The 12052-nt window shown below is 40.9% G+C and overlaps 1 protein-coding gene across 1 annotated transcript in view; it reads left to right on the top strand.

Annotated features, from left to right (window-relative positions):
- Nucleotides 1-956: 956 nt before the first annotated feature.
- The window catches only part of LOC125460834 (protein FAM118A-like), a 50657-nt gene continuing 39561 nt past the window's right edge, over nt 957-12052 (top strand). Inside the window, exons 1-2 of the mRNA XM_048548880.2 lie at nt 957-1333; nt 7673-7719. Of these exons, the coding sequence (XP_048404837.1) occupies nt 7711-7719 (9 nt within the window). The 5' untranslated portion in view covers nt 957-1333; nt 7673-7710. The remainder of the gene's footprint in view (nt 1334-7672; nt 7720-12052) is intronic.

Genomic DNA, 12052 nt, shown 5'->3' with positions numbered 1-12052 from the left:
TTCTCCAGAACAGCACGGGTGCACCCCTAGTATCCTGATCAATCCTTATCCCACAATCAGCATCACAAAGAGATCATCGGACTTTTTCACAGCGATGTTTGTGAGCTTTCTTTGTGCGATTGGGCTGCTACATTTCCAATATTACAACAGAGTGAATTTCAAAAGTGCTTCCTTCAACGTACAGCACTTTTGGGTGGTTGGGAAGGCACAAAGCAAGTCCTCTTTTTCAAAAGTATGCATAAGTGTTATGTGAAGATAGGAGAAACCTGACACAAATGCTGCGGAACAGAATGAAACACAGCATCGGAAATAAAACCAGAAACAAGGGGATGTCAGAAATAAAGGGATGTGATGAACAAAGCAATGACATAGAATAAACATTAACTGCAGTCGATGGGTTGAATAGGCACGTTTTCATTATAAAAACCAAAAGAACTGCGGATGCTGCAAATCAGGGACAAAAACAAAACTGCTGGAAAAGCTCAGCAGGTCTGGCAGTGAAGGAGAAAACAGTTAACGTTTCGTTAAAATTTCCAACTTCTACTAACGAGAGATGTTAATGCTGAAGATTTGTTATCAAGGAAAAGGCCCTAGAAGTTTTTGATTTCAAATATTTGTTGCTTTTTGTAACTATATCAACCAAAAGATTTTCTCATGATTGAGCTACATAATATTTTGAAAATGAAAATAAAGACATTAGTGCTAATTTAATCATTTCATATGGTGGTTAGGATAAAATGAGTTAACTTTGAATTTAATAAAACTGACCCTCAGAATGTTTGAATCGTATGAAATGAGACAAAACGATGCAACGGAGGCACCCACTTCGAACCGGTTTTACAACTGATGACTTTCTGGCAGAGCAGCAGCGGAACCTTTTTTTGGTTCCATTTGGCTCCAGCGTGTCGAGGGGAGTTTGGGCGGACAGGGTTTTTGGGTGCGCACTCGCCGGGGTTCATGTGGTGATTCAACAGAAAGGAATCGGGAATTATTTGAAAAGAGCTCCGCGTGACAAGTGACGCGCGTTTGCTTGTGTCCGCGAGCCTGCTCTTGGAAGTCGGAGGGAATACAACCGCTAGCGCTCGAGCGGGCCAGCGGCATCAACAGCCGGCCTTGGACATTTATGTCGGATTAAGAGCAACGAAAAGAGCACGCATTTAAGTTGCTCTATCACCTTTGTTTAAGGTGGTAATGCAGTTTGTATTTCTCTTGTGAAGAAATAAGGGAAGGCTAGCAGAAAGCTTTGCAACACCTTTGTTCGTTCTTTCGAGCTGCCGCCCTGTGCCTCCATCCTAGTTGACGCTACTCGTTCCGAGGAAGGCAACAAATGCAGGTAGGAAGTATATAGTTTTGATACGTGCAAAAAAAACCAAAAGTTTTTGAACATCAGAGACCTCTGACAACTCCTGGTGAATAATTACCCTTTGAAATGTTTCTTCATCGATTTTGTTTGCAGTAACTTCAAAATGTGTCATTTTAACCATTTTAAACTGGTATTTTCGTAGTTATTAACTTTTCAGCTGATCATATTGTTTAAAAAAACCCTACCTCTCCAGATTACTTCTATGGTTTTGGATAACTTTAAGTGAAGATAAATGTTTTCAGAATACGTTAGCTGATTGCGAAAAAGTTATTTACATTAATTATGACTTTTGTCCTGTTGAATGATATGTTGTTCAGTATTGCCAAATTGGTTGATTTGATACGTAACAATACTTAGGTAGGAAATTGATGTGGCAGAATCCTTTGCTAAAATTTATTTATTTTGGCATTACTGACAAACACAACAATTATTGTTTATCCCTTGATGAGGTATTCTGCATTCTTTGCAATTCAGGCAGCTTGCTGAAGTCAGCGTTGTTGCTGTGATTTGGGAGTCACGTGTAGGTTAGACTAGTTAAACCAGATTTCCTTCCCTATTCAGCTGTTGTCTCATAAATTTTGATGCTACCAAATTTGTTATCATAATTGTCATTTGATATAGTTTGTCTGCAATATTTAATGTAAAAGTTGTTTTTGGTTCTGTGCTTTTGTTTTAAAAAAAATGGATGAAATGAGAACTGTTTTAAAAGCTTGCTTATGATTTGAAAACAAGTAACCTGACAGTCATAGTGAGTATTGTGAGGATAATTTGAATTGTAGGTGAACTGCAGTTGAGTGATTAATTACAGATATAGCTCAGTAACAACAATAAGTTGATTAATCAATGGACTCGTGACCGTTATTGATGACAAAAGTCTTTCGCCTGCCAGCATCTTGATTCTCAGTTAAGTGAACAGCTTGGGACTAGGGACAAGATAGAGAGTGAAGTTACGAGATCTCACCAGTTTGGGAGTTGTGTTGCTGTTCTCTGCAGTCCAAGCCCACTTTAACCAAAGAAAACCAGTTCCCTTTCCTTCAGTAGTTGTAGTTAGCTGTGATTTTTAACTGATTAAGACAGACAGACACCTTTTTATAGGTAACCAGCCACCTTGTCTCTTGTGAACCAATGGAAGCAACTAAAGGAGGACACCTGAAAAACAACATTCCGTTCAGCATAAGAATCAACTCAGCAACCAGTGAATAGAAACCTCAAAATTGCCTTCCAGCTTTCCCCTGCCCATAAGCTATTTTTTCCTGTCTTTGTTTGCCTGTCTGTAAGGGGATCAGGAATCTTAATTTGAGGAGAGGTGATGGCCTAGTGGCATTTTCGCTGACGGTTAAGCCAGAGACCCATGTAATGTTGTGGGAACCTCGGTCATCTCCTGATATAGCAGATGATGGAATTTTAATTCAAAACAATCAAACCAGGAGTCTAATGATGACAAATCCATTGTCATTGTCGGAAAATCCCATCTGATTCACTAATGCCTTTTTTAGGGATAGAAACTGCCATCCTTACCTTTTGGCCTTTGTGTGACTCCAGACCCACAGCAATGTGGCTGACTTTTAAATGCCTCTGGGCAATTAGGGATGGGAAATAAAATGTTGGCTTAGCTAGTAATTCCCTCGTCCTGTGAATGAATAATAAGAAAAATCATGGTGTTTGTTTGGCAATAGCTTAAGCCTTTACAAAATCTGAAGATATTATTTCTTGTCAAAATATTAATTCTTGTTCGGTACAGGAACTTCATCTGTGCTTTCTATCAACCATAGTCTGAGAATACAGTAAATTGTGAATTTTGTGTGCTTACTTTAAGACCTTTAAGTTTTGTGATGATTTTGGAAAGAGCAAGGCTTGATTTCCAGTGAGTCATGCTAAAAGAAAGCACTAATCTTTTGAAAATGGAATCGAGGTTATAAACTGTAATCACTTAAGACTGATCCACTTGCTGCCTGAATTAGAAAACCAGATTCAAAAGGTCCAATTAAGGCGGGATCCCTGGTCTGAGGCTGCAGTGTTGGTGGCAAAGTTGAAGTCAACTGATGCAGTAACGCTATGTTCATTACGGCCAGAATATGGAAAAAAGACTCCTTCTCCTCCTACCTCCTTCACTGAAACTAGCCAAGGAGATACTTGAAAGGTCAACACTGGCAGATAGAAGGCTTAGGCTGGCGTGATTCTTTAGTTGCCAGGGAAAGGCCATCGGTCCTCTTCCTAAAATACAGGTGCAGGAGACGGCCTGACAAAATCCTGGACAGAGACTGCGGAGCAGGTCAGTAACCACTGAGTCTTCACCCACCCCAAAGCTGGATACAGTGGAGGAACCAGGTCAGTGACTTTTTTTTTCAATCTGTCAATACCAGTACTCCATACCTGCTTTCATCTTGTATGCGATAACATGAGTGGGAGTGCTTGGTATATCCATTCTGTGGCGAAAGGAGTCATGCAGCATTACCATATTTTATCTGAGTCAGAAGCTCCCATCTGACTTTGGCCCCTCAAGGTCCCTTGATCATATGTGCTAGTGGCATTCTTGCACTCTCATCGTGGACTGGTGGCCCTCAGCCGCAGGAAGCATGGCTGGGATGAGGAAATTATATGTTCTTTGCATGTTGAATTCTCATGCAGGTCGGGATGTTTTTCTGGTTGGAAAAACTGAGACACTTCTGAGGAGAAAGGATCGTCACAAGGTCCAGTGTCCTGCATTCTTTACCCAATGCAGGTATTCTTTTCCCGGGGTGTGTGCTGTTAGCTGGATTCAGGGTTGTGATTCAGATTTAGATGTGCACAAATAGCTGGAAGAGTCTTTGACAGCTGAGGCCACAGACAGTCAAACGACTGAAGGAGACTCTGTTCAAGATAATATGCTTTGGATTTGCCTGCAATGCAACAACAACGTTTACATGGAGATGATTTAATGTTTTTGGAGCTGCTAGAGGCTGTTCACACCCTGTGCAGATTTTGGAGAAATTAGTTTAATCCACGACATAACATAGAACATAGAAGAACATAGAACATTACAGCACAGTACAGGCCCTTCGGCCCTTGATGTTGTGCTGACCTGTCATATCGATCTCAAGCCCATCTAACCTACACTATTCCATGTACGTCCATATGCTTGTCCAATGACGACTTAAATGTACCTAAAGTTGGCGAATCTACGACCGTTGCAGGCAAAGCGTTCCACTCCCTTACTACTCTCTGAGTAAAGAAAGTATCTCTGACATCTGTCCTATATCTTTCACCCCTCAATTTAAAGCTATGCCCTCTCGTGCTCACCGTCACTATCCTAGGAAAAAGGCTCTCCCTATCCACCCTATCTAACCCTCTGATTGTTTTATCTGTTTCAATTAAGTCACCTCTCAACCTTCTTCTCTCTAACGAAAACAGCCTCAAGTCCCTCAGCGTTTCCTCGTAAGACCTTCCCTCCATACCAGGCAACATCCTAGTAAATCTCCTCTGCACCCTTTCCAAAGCTTCCACATCCTTCTTATAATGCGGTGACCAGAACTGTACGCAATACTCCAAGTGCGGCTGCACCAGAGTTTTGTACAGGTTCACCGTAATCTCTTGGTTCCGGAACTCGATCCCTCTATTAATAAAAGCTAAAACACTGTATGCCTTCTTAACAGCCCTGTCAACCTGGGTGGCAACTTTCAAGGATCTGTGTACATGGACACCGAGATATCTCTGCTTGTCCACACTGCTTAGAATCTTACCATTAGCCCTGTACTTTGCCTTCTGGTTACTCCTACCAGAGTGCATCACCTCCTCGCTTGTCTGCATTAAACTCCATTTGCCACCTCTCAGCCCAGCTCTGCAGCTTATCTATGTCTCTCTGCAACCTACAGCATCCTTCGTCACTATCCACAACTCCACCGACCTTAGTGTCATCTGCAAATTTACTAACCCATCCTTCTACGCCCTCATCCGGGTCATTTATAAAAATGACAAACAGCAGTGGACCCAACACCGACCCTTGCGGTACACCACTAGTAACTGGTCTCCAGGATGAACATTTCCCATTAACTACCACCCTCTCTGTCGTCTTTCAGCAAGCCAATTTCCGATCCAAGCTGCTACATCTCCCACAATTCCATTCCTCTGCAATTTGTACAATAGCCTATTGTGGGCAACCTTATCGAACGCCTTGCTGAAATCCATATACGCCACATCAACCGGTTTACTCTCATCTACCTGTTTGGTCACCTTCTCAAAGAGCTCAATAAGGTTTGTGAGGCACGACCTTCCCTTCACAAAACCATGCTGACTATCCCTAATCAATTTATTCTTTTTCTAGATGATTATAAATCCTATCCCTGATAACCTTTTCCAACACTTTACCAACAACTGAGGTAGGGCTCACTGGTCTATAACTACCAGGGTTGTCTCTACTCCCCTTCTTGAACAGGGGAACCACATTTGCTATCCTCCAGTCATCTGGCACTATTCCTGTAGACAATGACGAGTTAAAGATCAATGCCAAAGGCTCGGCAATCTCCTCCCTGGCTTCCCAGAGGATCCGAGGATAAACCCCATCCAGCCCAGTGGTCTTCACCCTCTGAAGGATTTCTAATACCTCTTCCTTGTGAACCTCAATCCCACCTACTCTAGTAGCCTGTATCTCCGTATTCTCCTCGACAACATTGTCGTTTTCTAGAGTGAATACTGTTGAAAAATATTCATTTAGCGCTTCCCCATCTCATCTGACTCCGCACGCAACTTACCACTACTATCCTTGATTGGGCCTAATCTTACTTTCATCATTCTTTTATTCCTTAAATACCTGTAGAAAGCCTTAGGGTTTACCCTGATCCTATCCGCTAACAACTTCTCATGTCTCCTCCTGGCTCTTCTGAGCTCTCTTTAGGTCTTTCCTGGGTACCTCGTAGCCCTCAAGTGCCCTAACTGAGCCTTCACATCTCATCCTAACATAAGCCACCTTTTTCCTCTTGACCAGAGATTCCACCTCCCTCGTAAACCACGGCTCCCGCACTCTACAGCTTCCTCTCTGCCTGACAGGTACGTACTTATCTAGGACACACAGGAGCTTTTCCTTGAATAAGCTCCACGTTTCTACTGTGCCCATGCCCTGTTATTTCCTTCCCCATCCTATGCTCCCTAAATCTTGCCAAATCTCATCGTAATTGCCTTTTCCCCAGCTGTAACTCTTGCCCAGTGGTATACACCTATCCCTTTCCATCACTAAAGTAAACATAACAGAATTGTGATTGCTATCACCAAAGTGCTCACCTACTTCCAAATCTAACACCTGGCCAGGCTCATTACCCAGTGCTAACAGACTGTTGCGATGTCGTTAGCCTTGCACGTATTCTTCTCAGCGACTAGTGAGTGTGAATGAAAAATAGCTCTGGCAGAACTCTAATTAGATGCTAGTGATTGACACAGGCCTCCGTGCTATAGCCGTGTCCATGAACTTAGTATTATATTGGCAAAAATGAAGGGGTATGAGGTGCCTGGACTCTTTGTTGCAGGTCCTTGCCCTTCACAGAGATGCAGGGAGTTAGGTGTGTGCCCTTCTTTTCAAAGGGAAATGTGGCTGCCTTCTTTTTCTAGAATTTAAGCAGGGGGCACTCCTCATTTAAACTGTGGCTCTAGCCCCTGAATAGAATCATCATCTCAAAATGACTCTTGAGACAGAAGGAGTCTTGCAGAGGACATTATCAAAGCTGTTTCAATACACAAGGAGAAACAAATAGCTGCCAGCTTGCTGTTCAGTTCATAGGAAAACTTTCTATCGAGACCTAATAAAAGCACCTGACTGCATTTAGGATATGTGAATAATTAAAAATATTTTGATTTTAAAGCTTCTTTTCAGATGAGCTCCTTAAATATTTGAGATGATAGTTTGGATTGTAATTTGATGTACTTGCTATAACTTTGAACTAAATTCCACATGTAGTTAATTAAATTCAATGTATGGGATTTAATATAATCTTTAGGAATGGATTAAACAGCTAACTAAAAGGTAAGAAAGAACAAGTATTAGTCGAATTGTGTTCAACGGAGCAGGACCTGGGATTACTGGGTTTGGTTAACTGAGTACTGCAGAGACTCGGGTAGTTCATACTAGACAAACATAGTCTTTAAAATGCATATTAGGAAATTTTGTCATGCAAAACATGATCAAATGTGGATTATAGAATAAACTTCCTGAAAATAAATACTCAAATCAATGGACAAGCAATTCACTATTATACTTGCATATAATGACATCTTTTTGAATAGGTGAATTGAAGTGGATAAGTTACCTTCCTCACCTTTAATTATCTTTTGACTTTTGTACAGGGACAGAAAAGGGAATAGGGATAAACCGACACACGTATATGGATAAAGTGAGTTTTATGTTTTTGACTGTCAAGAATGGCCTTTATTCTTACAAGTGAATAGAATGTAAAGGTGATCTGAGAATTTTTTTTTTTACAAACTTTTAGTCCAGAACATGTGTTTTTGCCATGTATGTCCATCTGTGGATTAACATCAATGTGGTGGTGTGAGTATTAAGAGGTTCACTATGCTGCATTATTCGTACTAGGCTGACTGAAAAGTTAAATTGCGCATAGGAAAGGAAAAGTGATGAATTGACTAAAATTTAAATCTCAGTTATTGGGGATTCTTGAAAGCCAAATTACACATATGTATGAAAGAAAGAGGAAAAAACCTGCTTGGATGCTCTTATGGATTCTACTTTATGTAGAAATTAAAAACTGTCTTTTTTAAGAGACTATCCAAAGTAAGAAATGGTTAGTAATCATCTCTCCAAAATATGTGCCAAATCTGCCCCGAAAAGCTACCAAAATGCTTGGGAAAATACTATCATTTGGCAATAGCACAAGGTTCTATTCAGGGGAATGAGCACAAGCCTAGCCTGTCCAACCTATTCATTGTCACATATTTGTCTGGTAAACCTTCACTGAACTGCTTCCAATGACTGGTCACCTTTGTTAAAGAAGGATGGCAATCATGCTCCATATAGTAATCGTTATCTCCTGACTTTTGTATTCACTATGTGACACGAGGGCACAGAGTGTACAAATGGAAGAGTGCACCTGGAAAAATAGTAAAAGGACAGAATTCCTGTCAAGCTTCTATTCCATTCGCCCAATTCCTCTGTCTGCATTGCATCTGTTCCGATGATGCCAACTTTGACATAGGTACCTCTGAAATATCCACTTTCTTTCTCAACTGCGGATTCCCGAACACCGTAGTTGACAAGGCCCTCAGTTGGGTCTAACACATCTCCCACACTTCGGCCCTCATCCCCTCTCCCACAACCGTGGTAGGGTTTCCCTTATTCGTACCAACTAAGCCCCCATCATTCACATCCAGAGGATCATTAGCCACTAAGACCACCATCTCCAGGCAGACATTCCCCTCCCCTCCCCTCCCTTGTTAGCCTTCCTCAGGGACCATTCCCTCCAAGACACCCAGGTCCACTCCTCCTTCACTCCCAAATTCTCCCCCACAGTCCCATGGCACTTTCCCCTGCAACTATAAAAGATGTAACACCTGTCCATTTACTTCCTCCTTTCACGGTTTTTAGGGCCCAGATGCACTTTCCATATGAAGCAGTGCTTTACCTGCACTTTAATCTAGTTTACTCCATTTGCTATTCACAATGTCACCAATGGCAAAATGAAGCATAGACTAGGTGATTGCTTCGGAGAACATCTATCGCAAAACAGACCCTGAGTTTCCAGTTGTCTGCCACTTCAACACACAACCTTGTACCTGCCAACATCTCTGTCTCAGGCTTGCTGTAGTGCTCCAGCAAAGTTGTGGAGCTTATGGATTCTACAGTGCAAGCTGGAAGACCAGTACCTCATTTTTCTGCTTGGGAACTCTACACCCTTCTAGAAACTCAGGTTCAACAATTTCCGGGCTTAAGCTCTCCCATGTCCATACCCCAACCCCCCATATACCAGGCCTTGTTGTCACATGGTCTACTATTACACATAACCCATTGTTAGCCATGAACAATCCCTATTAACAGCTATACATCCTCATAACCTGGTTGCTATCTACTCTGTTGTTGGTTCAATTGTCCTCTCCTCTCTGGACTCTCTCTCCACCTACTGTTTTACTTTGTACTCCCTGCCCAACGCTGTCTTCTGCATAAAAACCAACATTTTCCCAGCTGCCATTGGACCCAAAATGTTAACTCTTGATTTCTGTCCACAAATGCTGCCAGACCTGTTGAGCTTTTCCAGTAATTTTTGTTTTTTGTTTCAGAATTAAATGTGCTTAATCTGAATGCATGCTTCATTTGTCACTGGTTGGATGAAATGATGGCACTAATAGAAACAGATTAGCATGATGTGACTGCCACTACAAGTTGAGGTTATGAACTGATCTCATCTGAGTCCTGAGCTTCACTAAATATAAGGAATGGGGTAAATCTGTTTTTAAAAAAAATGAATGAGATCAGGATAGTAGTGAGCAATTATTTTACTTTAGGAGGAACGTGATTTAGAATTGGTTTGTATGGAAATAAGGAACAGCAAAAAAAGTTACCTATTGGAATTGTTTATGCCATAACAATAGATACATTGTAGGCCTGATTAAAAATAAAAACATGATGAAAACTTGTAAGAAAAATGTTACCACTTGGCAATTTGAATCATCTTGCGGATCGGAAGAATGAAATCAGCAAAAATAGTTTGGGCGATGAACTCATAGTGTATTCAGGGCAGTGTTTCTTTTAATACATTCCAGATCAATTCAGGTAGCAGCCAATTTTATACTGGGCAATGTGTAATAAAACAGAATTCATAGTTTCTTCACTATACAGGTATATCATTTATGTAAGAATCCTGAGAACTGGGATTCATAAATGCAAATAAATGCTCGGAAATAGGTTGAAAGGAGATAAGTGACAAACGTTTATGGAGATATTTCAAAACTCTGAACAAACATATTTTCCATTGAGAAACAAAGACTGAGAGACACAACATTTTTGGCAATCTAAGAAAATTAAGGGTGTTATCAAATTGAAACAAAAGATATGCAATGATACAAAGTTAAGTGATAGGATGAAGATTGAAATATTTTAGAAATAATGACCAAAAAGAGGGAAAAATTAGAATAGAAGAGAGAGCTGGCAAGAACTGCAAAAACAGTAGGAAAATAAGCTGTATGATCAAAATTAGACCATTTGGCTCATTAGTGAAACATATTCCATGAGATCATAGCTGATGTAATGATCCTCCACTCCATTTTCCTAACCTTCTATACGTATGCTATAACAGAAAATTAAGAAAGCTAATACAATTATCATTCATTGCAAGGAAATTAAATACAAAGGGAGGAAGTTATGCTTATTATATGGGGTACTCTTGATCACCTTTGTTTAAAGAAGGATGACATTCATTGAAAGCAGTTCAAAGATGGTTTACTGAACTAATAGCTGATGTGAACAGTTGGACAGCATAGGCTTATACCTATTAAAATGTTAGCAGAATAAGAAGCAATCTGGCTTTTTAAAAAAAGTCATAAGGCTTCCTGACAGAAGAGATGTGGAGAGGATGCTTTCTTTTACAAGAGAGTCTAGAACTACGGATTACCATTGAAGCACGAGATTGCCCACTTGAATGGACAGTGAGAAAGCAACTTATTTTTTCCCCACAAATGTCAGTCTTTGGAACACTCTTCCCGACAGGAACAAATATTTGGGCACTCGAGTCTGGCATTGAACCCACAAATGAATGAATGTAATCAGAAGTAGTGATTGAATCAAAGATAGTAGGAACTGCAGATGCTGAAGAATCTGAGATGACAAGGTGTAGAGCCAGATGAACACAGCAGGCCAAGCAGCATCAGAGGAGCAGGAAAGCTGATGTTTCTGGCCTAAACCCTTCTTTCTGAAGACATGTCAGCTTTCCTGCTCCTCTGCTACTTTGCCTGCTGTGTTCATCTGGCTCTACACCTTGTTATCTAGGGATTGAGTCAATCCTGATTATTTAATTTTAGTAATGCCATTAAAGGTCTCTTGTAAACTACAGTGTAAACAAATGTTCACTGTCAAGGCCGATGGGTTTTTAGAGCAGAGTGAAATAAATTGGAACAGTTTATGGGCATTGCTCATTTTCAGTTTGCTAGAGGACAATCCTCACGTTTGATTTTGGAGAACCAGAGCTAAGTTTAGAACCAAAACAGACAAGGTAGCCCTGGTAAACATTCTGATCAGATAGAGAAGGTTAAAATTTCAAACATAAAAAGGTTAGATGGGCGAGAGGGAGAAGAGTCTTAATTTAAACTGTTTGAACAAAGTGGGGAGCATCCTCTGAACCTAGTGAAAATAAGGGCACCTGTTCAAGAACTGGAAGTTTCACAAGCTAGCCAACCAGGTGAGATGGCTGATTGCCTTTACCCCAAAGAAGCCCTTTTTCTACATCTAATTCACTGAAGAAGAATTAGGTGGGAGGGTGAAAGAAAGAAGAAGAAACAGCTGAGAATGCAAAGGGGATAACCTCCTCCCACGCCAGAAAGGAAGCTTTGAAAGTAAGCAATTCCAGAAATCCCGTATGTTTCTATGTATTCCTCTGCTCGCTCTCCTTTTCTCTCTCTGCATTGAGTGTTAGCAACGTTTCTGCTTTGATTTCAAATTTTCACCGTCTGTATTTTTATTTTGGAGCACTGACAGTGGGCTAAGTTTTGTGTTGATATGTG

This window comes from Stegostoma tigrinum, chromosome 18 (genome assembly GCF_030684315.1).
Source record: "Stegostoma tigrinum isolate sSteTig4 chromosome 18, sSteTig4.hap1, whole genome shotgun sequence".
Lineage (NCBI taxonomy): Eukaryota > Metazoa > Chordata > Chondrichthyes > Orectolobiformes > Stegostomatidae > Stegostoma > Stegostoma tigrinum.
The sequence above is the reverse complement of the archived record's forward strand: the minus strand, read 5'-3'. Positions and strand labels throughout refer to the sequence as shown.